General features: G+C 52.3%; 1 protein-coding gene across 2 annotated transcripts in view; it reads right to left on the bottom strand.

The window, feature by feature from the left end:
* Window positions 1-5,564: 5,564 nt before the first annotated feature.
* The window catches only part of IGF2BP1 (insulin like growth factor 2 mRNA binding protein 1), a 40,674-nt gene continuing 24,641 nt past the window's right edge, over window positions 5,565-21,597 (bottom strand). Inside the window, exons 3-15 of one of the 2 annotated variants that reach the window (XM_045985797.1) lie at window positions 20,735-20,783; window positions 20,155-20,206; window positions 17,259-17,322; window positions 14,748-15,029; window positions 13,532-13,666; window positions 12,544-12,666; window positions 11,656-11,791; window positions 10,051-10,173; window positions 9,577-9,696; window positions 8,693-8,767; window positions 7,515-7,646; window positions 7,146-7,259; window positions 5,565-5,657 (exon numbers count right to left, since the gene is read on the bottom strand). In XM_045985797.1, the coding sequence (XP_045841753.1) occupies window positions 5,565-5,657; window positions 7,146-7,259; window positions 7,515-7,646; window positions 8,693-8,767; window positions 9,577-9,696; window positions 10,051-10,173; window positions 11,656-11,791; window positions 12,544-12,666; window positions 13,532-13,666; window positions 14,748-15,029; window positions 17,259-17,322; window positions 20,155-20,206; window positions 20,735-20,783 (1,498 nt within the window). The remainder of the gene's footprint in view (window positions 5,658-7,145; window positions 7,260-7,514; window positions 7,647-8,692; window positions 8,768-9,576; window positions 9,697-10,050; window positions 10,174-11,655; window positions 11,792-12,543; window positions 12,667-13,531; window positions 13,667-14,747; window positions 15,030-17,258; window positions 17,323-20,154; window positions 20,207-20,734; window positions 20,784-21,597) is intronic. The other variant, XM_045985798.1, reaches the window with a different exon arrangement.

Consider the following 21,597-nt stretch of genomic DNA (forward strand, 5'->3'; position numbering starts at 1 on the left):
AAGAGGTAGATAAAACAAAAGTGAAACGGGGCTTCTATGAGGAGGTCCATTAGAGGGTGGGGAGGGGCTGGGACTGCCCGGTGGGCTCCCCAACTACAAAGACGCCTGAGCGACCAGAGGACGGGCGGGCCTTGGACTCTCTCAGGACAAAGGATCCTGCACCGCCTCTTCCAGAGCCAACCATCCCCGTGACGACGGAGAAGGGGGTACAGTGGAGGCAGAACCTCTCAGAAAAAGCCTGAAGAGGTCTGAGCTCTGCTTTCCCAGGCCTCCTGACTTGAGGGCTGAGTGATGGGTTCCAGGCCTAAGCCCCCACATCACGTCCAGCCGGCCTCTCTGGTCCAACAAGACAGAGCGAGTAAGGCAGAAAGGGGGGCACCTCATTGCCAGACCTCCCAGCCCCGTCGACAGGAACGGGGCGGGGGGAGGGGAATCCTGGCAGGCCTGCCTGTCCCTCCAGAACAAACCTTTCGTGGCACAAGCCTCTCAACTCACTTCTCCTGGCTGGGATTCATACCCCCATGCACGAGTCCCCGCCCTTGGTTCCAATCTTACTGTAAGGATTGAGGTAGTTAATCCATTTCTACTCGTAGCGTCCATCACCTGTGGTTACTCAAAACTCGTGCTCCGGAGGAGCTTCCTGCTAGTTCATTTCAGAAAACAAAACAAAACAAAACAAAACAAAACCACAATTCTTTCATGTCTTGTCAGTCCGGATTCAACCATACTAAGGCACCCTACTAACGGTGCCATCATCAGGCTGTGCCCCACAGAGGTGCACTGGGCCCAAGGGTCAAGGTTGGGATCTGGCCCTCACCCTCTACCTCCACCTTCGGTCACGAGGCCTCCTCCCTGCCCTGGACCCCGATAGAGAAGCCTTATGTATCCAAAGGAAAGAAACGGAAGCTTTCAGCTGGTGTTACTCTAAGTCTGAATACAAGAGAAACGTTCTGCATCTAAGTCATCGAATGTTCGGAAGGGAAATGGCTTTATGCCCCTGGCACTGAGGATTTGTCTTCCATCTTCCTGCGATTACTTTTTCTTAGGCTGTGCTGTCTTCCTTTTACCAGTTTTCAACAGGCAAAACAGCTGCATGGTTTGAATGTCAAAGCCACTAGGCTCTCCCCCGACCCCTGGCTGGGAGATGGGACGGAAGGGGGGACGAGAGGTGCCAGCTTCTCCGCGAAGCGGAAGCTCGGACGGTCCCTCTGGGGCTCTGTGAGGTAGTTAACAGCGCACTGCTGGTTCCCAGTTTGGCAGAGGGTATGTCTGGGTTGGGAGGAGGGGAAGGCACCCTTGAGAGCTAACTGAGGCCCCTCCTCGCTGCCAGTCTGCCAGGCCTGAAGGGAACTCGTCGTGCCATCTCTGCAGCGGGGGCAGGGGACGGAGAGCAGTCCCACACAGAGGAGCCTCAAACTTCCCCTCCTGCCCCAAAGTGCAACCAGGAGCCCATGGACCCCTTTCTCAGCTCCCTACCCCTTGGCAAGTCCTGGCCCCAAGTCCCCCAGGAGCCTCGGAAGGGAAGGGACGCATCTTTAGCTCACACTGTCTCCAGGAGCCCCTCCCAGACAGCCCAAGTCTACATTGAAAGATGGCTACTGCTTTGATTCAAAAGCGGCCTCTCTCAGCCTGTCTGTCTGTCTGTCTTTGGCACAGAGGAAAACGGACACAGAGCCACCTGGAGTGTTCCCCGCAGTGTTCTCTGGGTTTTACACGGGGTCTTTGCTGCCAAGAGTGAGGCATACCTAAGAACAGCTCCCAACCGCCACCCCCCCCCCAAGTGGAGAGCTCACGGAAAAGGAATAGACTGACAAGGACCTGGGACCGGGGGTGGGGAGCGGGCAGGAGAGGGCAGCAGGGGAGAAAATTCCCTGTCCCTCCGTGCAGCTCTCTCCTACCCAGGCCCCTCCAAGGAGCCGAGTCCAAAACCCAAACCCCAAAAGGCAACCAGACCCTAGAGGGGATTAAAGCCATCGGGGTTTAACTGTCAGATGCAGGTTTGAAGTTAGTGAATCAGACCAGTTTGGTTTTTTTTGTGTGTTCCACAGAATTAAAAAATATATCCTCAAGAGATGGTCCTTTCTTAAAAATATATATGTAGCGCACACACACACACACATACATATATATATATATAATCTTCGAGTATAAGGAGTGGTTTTTTAAAAGTCGCTTTTCTCAAATCATCCAAATCTCCCAAGTGCTTTTCACACTGACTTATCTCGCCAAGGATGGGGAAATGGAGGTGATGTGGGAGAGGACAAGGAACGTCCCAAGACCTAGCCTAGGGGTCAAAGGCAGGCCTACCAAGACAGGTCCTTTATCTCCCCTAAACTTTAACCACCAAACCATATTCCTTCTGCTTCTGGTAGGGTAACTTTCACAACCTTCCTGCTGGGCAAACGTCAGCGATGAGCGGAGCTGTGCCTAATTCAACCCCTGTTGGACAGTCCCTCGCCACACTTCCTGACCTCTTCGGGGAGCTGAATCAGCCAAAGGAAAAGGATGTGGCCTTACGGTGTGAAGGGAGCAGGATCCCAAGGAAACTGAACACTGCAACAATCACATTTCAGGTACTGTGGGTGGTTTTTGTTTTTGCTTTTCCTGCTGGTAGTTTGAACCAGATGTTAAAGCATGCTTGCTGCTGGAAATTTGCCTTAAATCACCAAATGGCCGATGTCTGAATGTTATCTGCTTTCATTTTGGGATAAAGCATAGAGAGCCAGAGATGGAAGTTGGGAGACCCTTTTTTTTTTTTTTTTTTGTGGTTAGGACAGGTGGGAAGCTCGGATTACATTGGCCTGATATTACCCCTAAATGCTCTCCTGTGTCCTCCTCTCTTTGGAACAGACCATTCCGGAGGTTGTATGTCAGGGGGACAAAGGGTTAAGACATGAGCGAGGCAAGAACCTGTCCCCAGTCACATTTCCATACCTCCTACCCCTCCTGGCGACCTACCACCCTAAATTAAGAAGTCCTTTAGTTTGGGTCCACTATTAAAATCAATCAGATCAATCTAAAGAAGACAGAGGAGACCGGGGGGGGGGGGGGCGGGGGGCATCATCCAAGAGTCAGTCTGCTCCTTGGTCTGTTGACATAGATCAAAGAGAACAGCAAGATAGGACTGAAATGAAAATAATGGGGAAAAAGAAAGAAGGAAAAAGAAAAAGATGGTAATGACAGACCAGGGGGACCTCTCTTGACAGTGTGAGAGCAGCTATGTCTCTTCTACCAACGGAATCTTGGCTCCCATATTTCTAGACAGAGAATTAGTTTGTTTTTTTTAAACGGGTATATTTTTTTAGTTATTATTTCACTCCTCGATAAAACAGAGGCAGTATTTTAAAAAATATCTCAACAGCACCACTGGTGGGGAAAATTGGCTGGGATGCCCTTGAACCAAAAAGGGAAAGGGGTGGGGGGGCGGACGCCAGGGGCCGGCTGCTGGGTTTGTTGTCTGCCCCTGGAGGCCCACAGCTCGGCCAGGTCTCTGGATCCTGGCAAGCAAGGAGTCTCCAGGAGAGAGGACAGTGGTTTTTAGGAATCTGGGAGTCCTAGATCAGGGCCTCCCCGCCGGGCTCGCTCAGCCCCAGCCTCTTCCCCAAGAGCCAGCCCCCGCTGCCTTTCCTACAGGGCCTGTTCTCCACATTGAGATCGTAAAGGCTTACACTGGCTCATGTTGTAAGAAATTATGAAACATAACTTTCTCGTTTTTTTCTTTTCATTAAAAAAATAAAATATTCAAGACTATCAGCTTCTCTTTTGCTTTGCTCTTCTTTTTTTATATAAAATATCAGCAAGCCGCAAAGAAAAAAAAAAGGTTTAAAAAAAAAAAAAAGGCGGGGGAACAAAAAGGAAAGTAATTGCTGAGGTAACTTCATACCTTGAGGTAGTTTACTTCGCGCACAGCATTACCTGACTGACTCCGCCCACGTGTCATGGTTGTCTCGTGATTACTACTGTCGTGGTTGCAGTGTTGGAAGGAGGGGAGGCCATGCATGGGCTTTTCCACATGCAGAGAGGCCTTCCTCCCTTCCCAGCACACTTGATAGCATTGTCCAAGGTAGCTAAAGTGCACCACCTGGCTAATATGCATTGACAATCAGTATATTCGGAGGGGAGGCCTAACCTCATTTAACTGATGGCTGCCGTCTTCCACAAGCGCTGAACTTCCAACGGGATCTTATTGAGCCTGGTAAATTAATAAATTAAGCTTATTTACCCCTTTGTGCATAACGCTGCTGGTATTTTGAATTCTGTTCTCAGGCACAACTCTTGTCGTGCCAATGATTCACAGAGGCAGAAGCCATCGGTTAAATAGGCCTCTAGGATAAAAACAGAAGCAAATACTCTCCAAAGTACTGAATATTCATAATACATGCCAGATGATGGGCTTTAGCTTTACTGGGAGCTCAGGGTTGGGTTCCACATCCCACCACCACCAAGGGAACAGTGCCGTGGAGGGGGAGTGCCCCACAACCCCTACACCTCTGGAAACCAGCCCTTATAGGAGCACATGGGCTGGAGTGAGGGCACAGTGGCAGCCTTTGGGGCCACTCAAGTCCTCCATGGAACTGAGACTTTATCAAGGGGAGTCATGTCCCCTTCCCAGTGCTCATATCCAATCATTAAAATAGACTTTAAAAAAATATAAAATCTGCCTGAGAATGATGGGAATCAGGGACAGTACAGTGGTCAGCCCCTATCCCGCTGAGCATTCAGTACCACCCATGTGTGCCTCGATGGGGAGAAGGACACGAATGGGGCAGGGAATCTTGGTGGTCCCGACCAAGTGGAGAAAATTTTAATCACGCCAATTTTTCACCCCGGTGATCTGGACTAGACCAGCCGTAAGGGCACTCCTTTTAAACGTGGATTACTATATATTTTAATCATATTTCCCCCCCACTCTTTATTCCTCGCTGTTCCTATCGGTTGGTTAGGGAAGGAGCAGAATTAGACTATAGATGCTGGTGTGTCTTCTCCTTTGAATCAGTAACGTAAGCAAAGCAGTGCACTGGTTTCCACTTTTTCTGGTAGCAGTACAGATAAAACAATCGTGTGACTATAGAAAAAGGCTCTACAGGAACAGGCTATGTCAGGGCATGAGAATAGAGGTATTTTAATCAACGGACCAAGTAGGAGAAGGCTGGAAGGATTTTAGGGTCAAGAAGCAAACCATCCTTTGAGGCTGATTGAAACACCCCTCTGAGTGATTGAAAAACCTGAAGGAAATTTTATTTCTCTTCCCACTGGGGTCTGACCCACCCTCTCGGTGGGACCCGGAGAACTGACTTCAACAATCCACGTTTAAAAGCACCCTGAGCTAGAATCGCCATGGTGACACCCTGAGGGGCGAGCAGTGTCGGGCCAATTGGTTGGGCGTGTGGGGCCGAGGGATCAGGGTTCCTCACTGGAACGTCTTTTCTCAAGCAAGTGGGCAAACCTGATCTACATCCCAGCCCAAGTGTCCCTGATTCCCACTCATTCTCAGGCCTGCTGGGGAGAACGCGCTCTCGACTTCAGCCCGTTGTCCTTGAGTCGATGTGACAGGGAGGGGCTGGTCACTTCCTCCGTGCCTGGGCCTGGTTACTCTGTCCCTTTTGGTGCAGCTGTTTAACTTGGGCCAGGATGTCTCGTATCTTCCGCTGTGCCATCTGCAGGAAAACCAGAGAAGAGGCCAGAGTGAAGACCCCCTTGAGGGTCCCCCAAAGGCAAGGAGAGAGCCTGACCCCGGGGGAAAGAGGCCACCAGGACCTAGACACCGGCAACAAGCACAACAGGAAGAGCGAGGGTGAGCGGGACCCGAACTTTCTCTGCCTCCCGTGGGCCCTGAGCACCCCCGTGGGGGAGGGGAGGCCTGAGGGAGAGGGAGGGGGAGGGGGACCCGGAATACAGACTCGTTCACCAGAATTGAAAAACTGACCATAGCTGCCACACACGCTACTGAACCCCAAACAGAACTCCCGGGGTTTCCAGGAGGATGTCTGGTCAGAAGGTCATCACGCGGGAGACCTCCTCACAAATCAGAGTCCCCGCTACGCGTGCAAACATCACCAGCCAAGGGGATGAAGTCATGTCCAGACACGGATTTACAAATAAAACGGTGAAACCTAAGCAATGGACAAAAGACCCAAGGATCTGTCTCTTAAGAGTCTTTCCTTCTCAAAGGCGCTGCGCTAAGAACAGAGCTCTGCCAGGGAAGCGAACTGGAACAGGGGGCGTCCCTAACCACTGACCAGAATCGCTTCCATCAACGGAGTGCTCGGTTTCCTGGTTCAAGAGAAAGGTGGTGGAGGTGGGGGAAAGGCTATGGACTCGGGATTCTCGTACTTCCCACGCAGTTGGCCGCACGTGGATGATTTACAGAAGGTTTCCCTGATTCTCATTCTAACCCATGAAAAGCACACACACCCCCGCACCCCCACCACCCACGTCGGCACTGGGAACATCCTGGCCCAGTGCGTCCTTGGATCTATCCTTCACACTACCACGCTTGTACAATGAGGCTGTCACGGGGATTAAGTGAGCTCATATATGTGAGCCACATGGAATGGTGCTCGGTGTATCAGACGCACGCAGAAATCTAGGATACTATCGTGGCTCTTGTTCTCCGAGGACCGTCACGGGAAGTTTCTCGGCCCAGGCCATACAGCAGAAAGGCCACATGGGGTCTGAGCTCCAAGCTCTCTGCCTCCAAACCCCCGCTCCTGGTGCTGCATGGCCACACCACACTGGGAACTGAGAGCCGGGAACTGGGGTTCTGGGTTCCTGTCCTGCCCTTGACCGCTTAGGCAGCATCTAGCTTAGGAAGCTGCCTATCCTCTCAACAGAAGGGCTGATGTCCATGAGTCCCCATATCCCTTCCCGTTCCACCACCAGAGGATTTCAGGGCAACCCCACTACCTTCCAATCAACCTTTTTCTGCCTTCTTGAGATTCAGAGCATTTGAACCTAATATCCACCCTCTTTCCAGACTCCGGGGTCAGTCCCAATGCCGGGCAGTGCTGACTGGCCCACAGAAGTGGTGTGGGGATGGTGAGTTCTGGAATGGGACAGCGGAACCGGAAGCAGGGATGGAGGTAGTCACTGTAAGAAAGCCAAAGGGCCTGCACTGGCACGAGGCAGGGGAGTGCCCTATGTACCTGGCTGGCATAAAAATGCCCAATGATCTTGACGATGACCTGGTCATTCTCATCTGGAGTCTGATCTCTTGGCACCACCACCTCGGCCGCTGTCAAATTCTGCAACTCATTTACCTGGGCGGGGTGGGGGGCAGAGAGCAGCTTAGGATGCTACCCGGAAAGCACAGAAGGGGCTGGAGGGAGGGGGAGGAGGCGAGTCCCTAGCAGGTAACTGGAGGACCCGGGGGCCGGGCCAGGGAGGAGAATTGGGTAAAGGAGCAAGTGGGGAGTCCTCAGGCCCTACGGGGTAGGGGAGTAGGAGGCCAGGGCAGAGCTGTGCGGTGTGAGCACTACGACCCAGCACGTCCATCCCTGGCCCTCCAGGCTCACCGTTTTGCCGCCTTTGCCAATGACTCTGCCAGCAGCGGACGCTGGCACCCGGATGTGGGTCTCCAGCTTCACTTCCTCCTTGGGACCAAAGAAGTTCTCCTCCTTGAGTTTTCCATAAATTCTTCCCTGAGCCTGAGAGGAGGAGATCCTTGTTGATCAGCGGGCCACACACGACATTAAGGGAAGCAAGGGAACCCCACGACCAGAGCCCCCAAGGTGCACCCGATCCCCTTTTGCCCCACAGGCCCAGCTCAACCATTTACACCAGGGGATGCGAAAACGGCCCACGAGCAGTGACCTGTTCCTTCTGCTTCCTGTAATACTGGAGAGCCCGGGTAGAGTAACTGAACACATACTTCCAGGGACAATTCAGAAGCTACAAACCCCTGCAGGCTCTGGGATGATCGTGAACAAGGCAGATGATCGAGTCAGCCAGAGGACGGGCTGCTGGACAGTCCCCACAGCCTCTAGAGTGTCCCCGTTCTCTAGCCCTGCCTAGGTCAGGAGGAGCCAACGGTTAGCTCTCTGACTCTGTGACCACCAGTTCAGGGACCCAGCAATGCAGCAGGACATAAAGAAAGGAGAGGAGGGAATTGGGCATCAAAGATCTTCCTTACTAAGGGAAGCAGGACACAAGAAAGAAGCCCTCAGCCTTCCTTCTGTCCCAGATTTCTGTTCATCTTCAGAAGAGCGAGGAAGTCAACAGAAATGGAGTCCGATGCCAAAGTGACAGTCAGCACTACAGTGCTGCCCTCGGGCAGCCCCAGCTGGCGCAGTCAGCAGGGCATGAGACTCTCCATCTCAGGGTCGTAGGGTCGTAGCTGCAAGCCCCACGCTGGGTGTAGGAATTACTTAAATAAATAAAAACTTTTTAAATGAAAGTGTTACGTAGGGGCACATGGGTGGCTCAGTGGGTTAAGCCTTTGCCTTCAGCTCAAGTCATGATCCCAGGGTCCTAGGACAGAGCCCTGTATCAGGCTCTCTGCTCAGCAGGGAGCCTGCTTCCCCCCCCCACCCCCGCTCTGCTCTGCCTACTTGTGATCTCTACCCATCAAATAAATAAATAAAATCTTTAAAAACTAAATAAATAAAATTAAAATTAAAAGACGAAGGTGTTCTGCAGATTTCCACTCCCACCCAGCCTCAATTCCTTCCTTTGGAAAAACAAAGATGAGAACCTTAAACTGGGCTTCTGGGGGTCCAGTGATGATGACCATACGAACTTTGGAGTCAGGAGTTTCAGGAGGAGCAATCTAGAAAGAAAAGAACTGGTCAAAGAGGTGCCCCCTACCCCCACCGAGCCCCCCCCACCCCCAATTCCACCACCTACTTCCGAGGGCCAGGAGAGGCGACAACAAAGACCCTGAGCCCCAAGGGCACTGCCCCTGCACCAAAAATGTGATGAGGACGTGTGCAGGTTGCGTGTGTGCTAGGGACAGTTCCTAAGCAGGGCCTCCCCACCACCCACCCTCCCAACTTCCTGGGGACGCTTCCGTGGAGTCCTGCTCGGAGTGGGGCACAGACAAACCGCCCACGGTGAGGAGGGCAGAGACCACACCGGCAGAAAAGAATCCCTGCATCTGACCAACTCCTTCAGGACTGCCAACACTACTGGATTTAGGCTTGTGAAACGTAACTCTGTTTAGCTCCTGTCTCTTCTCTCTGCACCAGACCCCGGCCAAGGAAGGCGAAAAGACAGCTGGCACCTGCCGTAACCACTGAGCGCCGGGCACTGGCTGAGCGGGGGGCCCCCGACTACCTCACTTTGTGGTGCTCGGGCTGGGATTGCAGTCACAAGGGATCAGGGACTGAGGCTTCGGGGCTGGGGGCTGAACCCACGTCAGTCCGTGCCAGAACCTAAGCTCTCCTTCTTAGGCTGCAACTCCGCCTGCTCCCTCCCCCCAAAGCCCAGGAGCCCCCAAGGCCCTGGGCAAGGTCAAATGCAAAGGGTTCAGGGACTAGCAGAGAAAGAAGCCACCCAAGAGCAGCCCCATGGGGCATCCAGGAAGGCAGCAGAGTGCTCCCCTCTTCCCAGGACCTGGAAGGAGGCAGAGCAGGTCACCTTAATGGAGGCGCTGGCGAAGCGCGAGAGCTGTTTGATGTGCTGTCCCTTCTTCCCGATGATGGCCCCCACCGCCTGCGCTGGGATGAACACCTGCACGGTCTCCTGCTCCGGGGCCTGCTGCCGGGGCAGGGCGTGTTATCACCGGGGACAGGGCACGGCCTGGAACCCTTCCACCCCCCAGGCAAGCGTCCTCAAAGAGAAGGAGCCAGACGCTGGGCGGCCAACATGGGCGATCCGCTCCGGGGCTCTCCCCGGGGCCAAAAGGGACAAGGGACAGTGCTGCCAGCTGCCCAGGCGGCCTCTGTGGCACCGTGCACACAGCTGGGAGCACCACACAAGAGGGGCATCCCAGACCTCCCTTCCCTCCTCCCTCTCTGCAAATTCCTAAGCGTCAGGCTCCTGCAGGGGACTGGACCCTAAGAGAGGCCGTGGAAGGGCCCAGGGGCCCCCGTCAGGAGATCCCGCACCTACCATAAAGGAGCTGTAGGGCGCGGCCCCAGTGACGCTGCTGGGAGGTGGTGGGACCGCGCTAGACGAAGCTGGAAAAAGACCTACAGCCGCCAGGTTCAGGCCGGGTATGAGATGTGACTGCAGCTGGGGAAGGAAGGTGAGGAGGGAAGAGGTCAGCTCGTGCTGCAGGGCCTGGCTGAACCCACAGGGCAGTGCTGGGGTTGGGGGGGTGCAAACACAGCAGAACTGGGTGCTTTTGCACAAAGCCTTCCTGCCCTTCTGGCTCTCAAACGCACACACGCACACACACAAATGGAGCATAGGGCCGGGAGCGATGGGACATGACCGCTGGATCAAGAACCAGCAACGCCAACCAGAAGGGTCAACCAGAGCCTCAGATGTCCCATCTCCCCAGAGGCTTATTCCAGTAACTCTGCCTGCACTGGAAAATTCCCATGAGAAGGCACAAGGACAGATCTCTGTTAGACCTCCAGGGCTCACCTGTTTTCCTGTGCCCCACATTCTCACTCTCCTTTTAAAAAAATCAGCTGAGGGACACCTGGGTGGCTCAGTCGGTTGAGTATCTGCCTTTGGCTCAGGTCATGATCCTGGGATCAAGTCCCACATCAGGCTCTCTGCTCAGCAGGGAGCATGCTTCTCCCTCTCCCTCTGCCACTCATCCTCATTCTCAAAGATAAAGTCTTTAAAAATGAACGAATGGGGCGCCTGGGTGGCTCAGTGGGTTAAGCCACTGCCTTCAGCTCAGGTCACGATCTCAGGGTCCTGGGATCAAGTCCCACATCCGGCTCTCTGCTCAGCGGAGAGCCTGCTTCCCTTCCTCTCTCTCTGCCTGCCTCTCTTGTGATTTCTCTCTGTCAAATAAATAAATAAAATCTTAAAAAAAAAAAGTTATTAATAAAAATGAGCGAATGAATGAAAACATAATTTTTGAAAAATCAGGGGTGCCTTCGGCTTGGGTCATGATCCCAGGGTCCTGGGATCGAGCCCCACATCGGGCTCTCTGCTCAGCAGGAGGCCTGTTCTCCCTCTCCCACCTCCCCTGCTTGTGTTCCCTCTCTCTCGCTGTGTCTCTGTCAAAAAAATAAATAAAATCCTTTAAAAAAAAAAAAAGTTCAAATCAGATGAGGGGTGCCTGGCTGGCTCAGACGTTAGGCGTCTGACTCTTGACTTTGGCTCAGGTCGTGATCTCAGGGTTGTGGGAACAAGCCCCACACTGGGCTCCACACCTAATGCAGAATCTTCTTAGTCCCCGCCCCTCTCCCTCTGCTTCTCCCCCTGCTTGCCCTGGCTCTTGTGCTCTCTTTTATCTCTGAAATAAATAAATAAGATCTTAAAAAACAAATCAGATAAAATTATGGCCCCTCTTCTCACTGAAGGACCCACAACACCAATTTTATAGGAAGATCACAGACCTCAAAGCCTCTGATGAAACCCGACCCACACCTCAGGAATCAGATAAAGAATCTCTATTCATTAAACCTCAAAGATCTGGAGGACTGGAAATCCAAAGGCCTGGAGGACTGGAAATACACCCCACATGGAGGACCCTTTCCGCGCTGCCCCAGGCCCAGAGCATCAGGGGAAGCAGCGGCACCGGGCACTCACACTCATGGCGGCCACGTCGTTCTCGTAGGCCTCCCGAACCTTCTTCATGATCTCCTGCTCGGCCCTGCAGCAGTTCTCGATGGCCCCCTTCACGGTGATAGTCCTCTCAGGATTATAGAGGGTGAGGTCCTGCAACCTGGCGGGACAGCAGGGCTGTGTCACCCTCCCACCAGAGAGAGGCCCCCGGCTGGGCACCAGCCACAGACACAGCTCCTGGAGGCTGCGTCCCTGTCGGCAAACAGCTCCCCGTCTCTGGCCTTCAGTATGTCACTGGGGCAGGACGGGGGGAGCCAGGTACAGGGAGAGGAGAACACCCGACTGAAACCCCTCGATTTGCGAGGAATCCAATCACAGACCGCTTTTCAGCACCGGTAAAGCAAAGAGGACGCCCAGGACTGGAGGTTTCTCCAGTGGTTCTAGGCAACCCATCTCCTGTGCTTTCAGAACGGAGCGAGTCTGGGATGAAATGCCGAGGCACAGTGCTCACAGAAGAGGTAACTGGTCTGCTTGGCTCCGGTTCTCCCGGGAGGGGCAGGGCACGACACAGGGGAGCACACACTCCATCCTTGGACCAGGGCCTGGGTCGGTCTGCTTCTTGCAGCCTAGCAAACACGCCTGAGACTGCCATCCCCCTCCCTGCCCTACCCCCACCCCTGCTGCAGGCTCTCCGGGATGCAGGGGACAGGCATGATGGGCAGCCCAGAGGACGGAAGGATGTGCTCCAGCAACCCCGGCCCTCACGGAGATGACCAGTCTTTGCCACTTCACTGATCATGCTTCCCTAGGGCAGAAACTGCATCCAACTCACGGCCCCAGGATTTAGGCTCACTACTGACACACCGCCGCCCCCGGGCAGCCCCCTCACAGAGAGGTAACTGAGAGCCTTACGAGGAGATGGTGATCTTCGTCTCTGTGTCCTGCTCTACTTTCTTCAGATTGCGCCCTTCCTTGCCAATGAGACGCCCCACAAAGTTATTATGGGCCAGGATCTTCAGGGGAACCTCGTCAGCCCTTGGGAAGGAGGGAGAGACAAGAGCTGTTAGATGGGGGGCCACGCAGAGACTCGGTCAGCCCACCACCGCAGACGTGGGGTTTCCGGGACCAACCATGGCACAAAACTACTTTTGAGGGGTGCCTGGGTGGCTCAGTGGGTTAAGCCTCTGCCTTTGGCTCAGGTCCTGATCTCAGGGTCCTGGGATCAAGCCCCGCATCGGGCTCTCTGCTCAGCGGGGAGCCTGCTTCCCCCTCTCTCTCTGCCTGCCTCTCTGCCTACTTGTTATCTCTGTCAAATAAATAAATAAAATCTTTAAAAGAAAAAACTACTTTTGAAGCAATTATGAAAATCAACAAATTGGTGGTTGCTTAGTGCTAGAGAAATGGGGAAGCAGGGATGGGCCACCAAGGGGCACAGAGACTACCAGAGTGACGGCCGTGCTCATTATCCTAACTGGGGTGACTGTTTCACAGGCAAGTACATATTAATACTCGTTCAACTGTTTACTTTAGAACAGCCACACCACAGAATTCCGTGCAGTGTTAGAAACAATGAGGCGGGTCATTAATTGCTGATCCATTAATGGGAAAAAAATCGAACTACAGAACACGTTCACTGTGGTCCTACTTGTGCTGGAACGCGCACAAGGGCCCACGCACACCTGTGCATACGCACGTCCGTGGACCAACGCATGCAGACACACGCCTGTAAACGCACAGAATCGCTAAGCGGGTACATGGGTGTAACTTGTGGGGAAAAGGACCTCGTGTTTCAGTTTATGTCCTGTCTCCCCTCTATCTCCACATTCTAGCGAATAAAGCGTGTCAGAGTAGGAGAGGCAACCACCCCCTCCTCCTGAGAAACGCTAAATAAAAGCCTTACGTTTTGGTGTCCTTGGCTTCCTTGTGCATGATCTCTAAGATCATCTTACACGCAGACGAGCAGCCCTCCGGGGTCGAGTGGACGCTGATGGCCTTCTCCGCAGCACCTGCGTTCTCCTTCCTGTGCACATCTATCCTGAAGACCACAAGGTCAAGGATGGTTAGGGGTCCCCGGTGAAACCCGGAGTCTTCTTCACCCTCCTGGCCACCTCTCCTCAACCCAACGTCCAGAAATGGCTCTTAGAACAAGTTCAAGTGCAGAAGTGGGAAGGGCAGAGAAAGGTCCAGGGGAACCCGGGCCGGCCCTCTGAATGAGGAGGTGGTGGGGGACGACAGTGGCATCTGGTGTGGGAACACAGGGCTGGCAATCAGCAGCCCACAGCTCTGAAGCTGCATTTCCCCTTCAACACTGGGAGCCCCCCCATGAAGCAACTATAAAGGGAAGGCACACTGTCCCAAATTAAAAGTAAATAATTAAGGATGCATTTGGAATAAGGACATGACGTGACCTGTTCTTTTCCAGAGTACCCTGACCAGCTATAAAGATTAAAGAGAGGTCAACTATATGCAAATTAAAAAAAAAGAAAGTCTGGGATGCCTTGGTGGCTCAGTCAGTTGAGCAGCTTCCTTGGGCTCGGGTCCTGAGCCCAGGGTCCTAGGATCAAGTCCTACATCCGGCTCCTTGCTCAGCGGGGAGCCTGCTTCTCTCTCTGCCTCTGCCTCCTTCTGTGCCTATGTGTGCTCTCTCTCTCTGACAAATAAATAAATAAAATCTTTTTTAAGAAAAAGTCAAATTTTAAAACAGAGATTAGGGGGGTAGCAGTGGTGGTACAGGAGATGGGGCAGGATGGTGACCTATCCCTGAAGGCTGGCTTTGGCCAGGCTGCCCCGCCAAGAGGCCACCAGCAGACTCTGTGGCTGACTCACCCAGACTCGGTCTGCCTGAGGACACGTCCTACAAGAAATTCTAGAATGCCTCCCTACTAATAACGGTGCAGCCCAGCCACTGCCAGCAAATGGCATGCCCGAGGTCCATTCAACCTCCCCAACAGCACCTTTCCAGAAGGCTGAAATTGGAGCAGTGACCATCCCCCTCCCCCAATGAAGAGAAAAGGGAACACATTGCAGAAACATTTCCTGGAAAGTATATACTGAGACATGCCCGGTGTGCAACCAGGAGGCACCCCAGCTCCCACAGCCCCACAGCCAAGACTCACTTGGACTGGGTCTGTTTCGTGATGTTTCGTATGGTGGCCCCCTCCTTGCCGATGATGGCACCCACATACTGGGTGGGCACCAGGAGCCGCAGGGGGATATCCACTTGCTGCTGCTTGGCTGGGGCCCCCGCTGCCACAGGGGAGCCCTGGCGGGGCTGACCCCGAGAGCCAAAGCCGCCTCGACGCCCGTTCTCAGGACCCTGTGCGATCTGCTCATCAGGAATGTAGGAGACCTTCAAGGCGTGGTTCTCCAGCTGGTGGCCATTCAGCTTCATGATGGCTCTGAGGACAGAGGGAGAATCTACTGGTCCCTCCAATCCACGCCAATCACACCAAAGGCCCTCCGTGTGTGAAGCACTCCAGGTTACAACTTGGAACATACTGAAAGCAAGGGAGATGACCACCTACCAACCACTCCCACCTCCACCTCAGAGAATTTTCCAGTCTAAATGGCTGAAAACATCAAAGGGAAACCTAAGTAAGTTATTCTCAGTGAATTTCGAACTGGCTTATTAGTTCCAGCCAGATCTATGTATCACAGGTTACTTTGAAAACCACATGTGATTCGTGGTAAGTAAATAAATATAATAAACACATGATGAATGAAGAAACTTGTTTTTACACCTGCTAAATCTGAGCCTGGCACCTTCCATGTTTCAGGAAACTGTTGGGGGGGGGGGGGGGGAAGGGGGGCTGGAGACAGAATGTCCTGCTTACAGTTTGGAAACTAGAGTTTAAGTCTATCTGGAATGTCTGAAAAAGCAAGCTTCCTCCCATCCCACAGCAGCCGATGCAGGTCAGAAATGTTAACAAGGCAGCAACAGGCCGTGAGAAGTAAGCCGAGTGTTGACATGATCTTTAGAGCCAGGCTAAGGAAGGGGCAGCAGGGACGTCCACAAATCCTGAGCCCAAGAGTCATTTTAAAAAATGCGGGCATGGGGCGCCTGGGTGGCTCAGGGGGTTAAAGCCTCTGCCTTCAGCTCAGGTCATGATCCCAGGGTCCTGAGATCGAGCTCCGTGTCGGGCTCTCTGCTCAGCAGGGAGCCTGCTTCCCCCTCTCTCTCTGCCTACTTGTGATTGCTGTCTGTTCCATTTAAAAAAAAAAAAAAAAAATTGGGGCGCCTGGGTGGCTCAGTGGGTTAAAGCCTCTGCCTTCGGCTCAGGTCATGATCCCAGAGTCCTGGGATCGAGCCCCGCATCGGGTTCTCTGCTCCGCAGGGAGCCTGCTTCCTCCTCTCTCTCTGCCTGCCTCTCTGCCTAGTTGTAATTTCTCTCTGTCAAATAAATAAAATATTAAAAAAAAAAAAAATTACGGGCAGGGCGCCTGGCAGGTTCAGTCAGTAGAGTGTGCTATCTTTTCATCTCGGGATCCTGCATTTGAGCACCACGTTGGGTGTAGAAGTAACTTAAAAATAAACTTTAAAGGGCGCCTGGGTGTCTCAGTGGGTTAAGCCTCTGCCTTTGGCTAGGGTCATGATCTCAGGGTCTTGGGATCGAGCCCCAAATCAGGCTCTCTGCTCAGTGGGGAGCCCGCTTCCCCCTCTCTCTCTCTGCTTGCCTCTCTGCCTACTTGTGATCTCTATCTCTGTGTCAAATAAATAAAACCTTAAAAAAAATAAAAAATAAAATAAATAAACTTTAAAACAAAATAAAGAAAACAGGATTTGAGGAAGCAGTGGGATCCATGTACCATCAGCAGGCTAGAGGCAGCATGCTGAAGGAACAAGAAAGCTGTCAAAAGCCCAATGTGGGGGCGCCTGGGTGGCTCAGTGGATTAAGCCGCTGCCTTCGGCTCAGGTCATGGGCTCAGGGTCCTGGGATCGAGCCCCGCATCGGGCTCTCTGCTCTGCAGGGAGCCTGCTTCCTCCTCTCTCTCTGCCTGCCTCTCTGCCTACTTGTGATCTCTCTCTCTCTGTCAAATAAATAAATAAAATCTTTAAAAAAAAAAAAAAGCCCAATGTGGCAAAAAGCCCGTAACAGGTCAGATATGAATGAGTAAATGCACAGACTGTAAAAAGTCTGTCAGTACCAGCAGGTGGAAAGTGTAACTGCTCAACCAAAGGGCTTAAGGAGCTAGAAAGCATGCATGCAATAGGACGAACAGGACCCTACAAGAGCAGAAACTGGGCTCGCAGCATCACCCGCAAGAAAATGTCTGCCCCCGCCACATCAGAACATGAACAAATCCTTTCTGTGAATCTCGCAGTTCCTCCTCACTAACACTAGATGGCGCCGTCAACACGGCAAAGGACCCTGCCAGGGCAACTAGACATCCCAGAGAAAGCCCACCTTTTCTCCTAGAGGATTTCCCACCTTTCCTGGGAAGGTCTCGCTGGGTCCCTTCCTGTCCATGATTTGCTATCAATCCTGATGAGTTTCTGAACCCTTGAGACCCCTGAACCAAAAAAAGTCTGCGACCGGCTGTCACTGTAACAGAACCCAAGCAGGCACTCTTGCCTGCCTCCACGTGTCCCACAAAGACCCTCCCCACCCACTTTCCAGCCCACTCACTGCCTGGTCTGTTCCCGGTTGGAATAGGTGACATTCACCACCGCCGTCTCACTCTCGGTGTTCACTGGGGGAGCAAAACAGAGGCCAAGGTTAGAGCAACGCAATCTGGAGATGCCACCAATGAACCCCAAGTGTCAAAAGCTCATTCTTCCAGGTTAGAAGATGACGAATGTGTTGGAAGAAGGAAAGACCTGAATGACAAGGCAAACTACCCACCCTTGAGGCCAGTCTCTCCAGAACTAGAAAATTCAAATTAACCTTTTTGCATTTTCCCATCCGTGTCTTCCTCTAAATTTCCCTCTGGCCAGCACCTCCCAACCCCCGACCCCACATTGGGCAACCAGACGGACGGTGCGGGTCAGAACAGCAGTTAGGCAGCAGGGAGAGCACACACACATGGTCTGGGATTTCCCGTTTATTCTTGGGAAGTTAGACTTTGTCAAAAATCCACACACAGTAAGATCAGCAATTTACGGAAGCAAACATCCCAAAGATGGTCTGTTAAGCATACGGCAAAGAGACCCACTTCTGCTGCAGACCATCCTCAAGGACAGATGGACCACAAGTGAGCTATCATAACCCAAGCTCAACAGGCTCAGAGGCGCAGCTACCGGGGAACCGAGGGGTCGCAATTTCCTGACTCGGTCTTCCACACCTCTTGGCAGTGAAAATGCACATTCTATCCATCATAAATTCATGGCGCCTGCCATGAATCCCATCCAAGTCCTCTGGTCTTACCATGAAACCTCTTGGTCTTCATTCATTTGATTCTGCCATATACTCTTTCCTACAGGGAGAGACTGGGCTGGACGATAGAATTCCAGGCAGTCTGAGGGCACGCTTCTTATTTTAAATTAGTCAAATTAACCTGTCTTGTGTCTGTCTTCTTCTGATTCGGGGTTCCCTGGGCCAGCTCAGCCCTGGGGTGGAGGACAGTGACAAAAACCAAGCCTCCGCCCCCCTCACCCTAAGGATAATAAATGCTCAGCCAGACCATTCTAAGCCTCTCTGGCCTTCATCTGTAGAGTCCCCCAGCTCAGCAGTGAGTGAGGGAAAGTCCGCAAGAACAATCATTGCCCATTAAACTGAAACCCCATAATGAATGAGACCGACAAAGGCCCTGCCTTCCTGGAGCTTACATTCTAGTGGGAGCAGACAACACAAAGCACAATAAGCAAATTCTCTAGCCTATCAGAAGTTGATGAACGCCATGGAGAAATGTCAATCAAGGTTAAAGGAAGTGGTGGGAAGAGGTGCATTTTATATAGAGTGGACAGGGGGCACCTGGGTGGCTCAGTGAGTTAAGCCTCTGCCTTAGGCTCAGGTCATAGTCTCAGGGGCCTGGGATCCAGACCCTGCTTCGGGCTCTCTGCTCAGCAGGGAGCCTGCTTCCCCTTCTCTCTCTGCCTACTTGTGATCTCTGTCCGTCAAATAAATAAATAAAATAAACAAACAAAGTGGACAGAAAGGACCTCACTTAGAAAGTGCCACCAGAAGACTTCCTCTGTTGTCCAGCAAAATCGAACATTTCCCATTCTGTTTTCTCCAGGGAGCGGGTCTCCCCTCCTGATATGATGTGTTAGAGCTCCCCAGTGAGCCCCGGACAGATGTAAACTAGTGTGGCCTCGGGACCTCCCTCCCAGGGCGGCTCACCCTACGGTCCCCAGCCAGCGCTCATTCTGGCTGTTTGTCCAGGAGTAACTCAGTCATTAGTTTAACACGCGAGCCGTACGGGGCAATGGTTATCCGTGTGTCCAGCTGTGTCCCGGCATTTATGATAAAAAAAGCAACCTACAGGGGCGCCTGGGTGGCTCAGTGGGTTAAAGCCTCTGCCTTCGGCTCAGGTCATGATCCCAGGGTCCTGGGATCGAGCCCCGCATCGGGCTCTCTGCTCAGCAGGAAGCCTGCTTCCTTTCTCTCTCTCTGCCTGCCTCTCTGCTTGTTTGTGATCTCTGTCTGTCAAATAAATAAATAAAATATTAAAAAAAAAAACCAACTGGCTATACTTATAAAAAAAAAAAAAAAAGCAACCTACAGGGTCAGAGCAGGAGAACCCGCTTGATGGACTCAGCACTTTACCTCTGTGCAGGCTGGTATTTTAATCTATAGTGATTTCTAGATTGCACCTTTCCACAGAAAATGGAGATAAGCATTTAAATCTTGACGGGGTGATTCTTTACATTTCTTGGAGAACTACAAACTCCACCTGTATCTTCTCAGAATGGCCAAGCTCTACCTTGTATCCAACCAAAATCATCCTCATTTTCGGTCATTTCCTCTTAAAATTATTTATAACTTGAAGCAATGGAGAAACCTCCGAAATCTTAGCAAATATTGTATGACCACACTTCTTAGTATTTCTCCTGAAATACTAAACTCACTCTTGACACACCGCGCCCTGCCCATCGCCATGCACCCAGTAGTAAAATCTTTTTTTAATTGACAGACATGTAGCAGACCGTCAGAGCTTCTGCAAAGAGATAACCGATTATTATTCCAGCCAAGTATTAAGAATCATGAAGCTTTTAAAATGCAGGAGCTGCAGACTTCCTCGGGCTGAGTGCCAATTTCCATGCTCATACTACTGCTCATCTCTTCAGACCTCTCTTTCGACCGTGACTGACCCCTAAGAGCCTGGGACCCTATGCAGGAAATGGGTGACTTTTGCTCATTAAACAGGGAAACCTGCTCCAGAGAGGAGCAGCACAGCCAAAGCCAGGCCAACGTGCCTACCTCCCCAATGTGTGTATCTCCCTTCATGCCATGTTCTGTCTGTCTGTCTGTTTTTGGTATGCCAGGTGGTTGTGGTCATGGAAAGCGAAGCAGAGCAGATCCCCCAAACTGCTCCAGGATGCACCCCCCGCCTCCCCACTGCCCATGGCCTCTGTACCCTTACCTTGCTCGCAGTTCTCCACTGTACCGTACTGAGCAAGCAGGCTGTCCAGCACCTAGGGGCACGGAGGAGAGAGGAGAGGAAGGCTACTCTGAGCATCCCAGGAACTGTTCACCAAGCCGGCCACCGGCCACCATCACCCCAAAGCACGGGGGCAGAGGTAGAGCCTCAGGAGGGGACTGAGCAGTATGACCTGCCGGACGTACTCTGTAGGGTCCTAATACTGCTGGTAATTGTCGAGGTATCTTTGCAGAAATGCACTTGAGCACAACCAAAAGGCATCCAAGGGCCTTTCTGGAGGGAGACTTGGGCCTCTGGGGTCTAAGTCTGGGGCTCAGGGAACACCCTACCCACCTCCCCAATGCCTCTCATCATAGGGACAAAGGGCTAACCTGGGCAGTCCCAGGCTGCGGAGGAGACCCAACCAACCTCCCTCAGCACTAGCATCCCTGGCAGACTCCCACACCACCCGGGGCGCGGCAGGGGCGGGAGATTCCCCAGTCCTCTCTGCCAACTCAGACTGGCTTGGACTTCCTTTCCAGTCTCCACTTCCCCATGTCTTGCGTTGCCCCCAATCACTTACTTCCCAACGGAGCTGGGGTGGGATATTTCGAATCTGAATTTTCCGACTCCTGAAATCAGAGGGAACAGGATTAATGGTCATGAAGCTCTGAATGCTTTAGGGACCTACGACCTGGCAGTGTTAACCCCTGTGTGGGTCTTTATCTCCCTACTTCCTGTTCAACACCAAAGTCTGAGAATCCAACAACGATGATAACCTTTGGGAATGAAGATCTGGGAGAAGGGCACCTCGCTTCCCAGGATAAATGATCAGTGCAGCCACTGACCGGAAGACTGAGATCAGAGGCCCAAGGTACCAGGGTACCATAATCCCCATAAAAACCGAACCTGCTTTGTTTGTCCCTCTGCCCAGGTCTCTACCTCTCTTACCTTCACTAACCACCTATTCTCACCTCTTACCTCCACGGAGGTGTCAACGTTTCAGGGACTAGGAACCCGAAGCTGCTGCAGAGACATCGTTCATTAATCTGATACCCATTTAACGGTTGCCTAGTTCAAGCTGTACTTTGTTCTAGATACTGGCAACATGGTGACAAACAAGAGAGACAAGGTACCTGGCCTCAAGGTGCTCACAATTTATTGGGAGAGACACACATGCAAACAAATGACAGCAGGCCGGTAGTACGGAAGAGCTCAGTGTTTCCGATACAGGTATGGATTTATATCTCTGTTCCACTTAAGAGCACCGATCTTAAAATTATTTCACTTCTATGAGGCTCACTTTCCCTTCTTTGTAAAACAGGGATAATACCTATTCACAGGGTGGTTTCAGGTGATGTTAGATAATATCGGAGCTTAGCAAAGGGCTTCAAGTACTTAAAGTGTAGTAACAGCCGCTCCTGAAATACTAAGGCGGAAACACAC

Source organism: Meles meles, chromosome 18 (genome assembly GCF_922984935.1).
Source record: "Meles meles chromosome 18, mMelMel3.1 paternal haplotype, whole genome shotgun sequence".
In the NCBI taxonomy this organism is placed as follows: Eukaryota; Metazoa; Chordata; class Mammalia; order Carnivora; family Mustelidae; genus Meles; species Meles meles.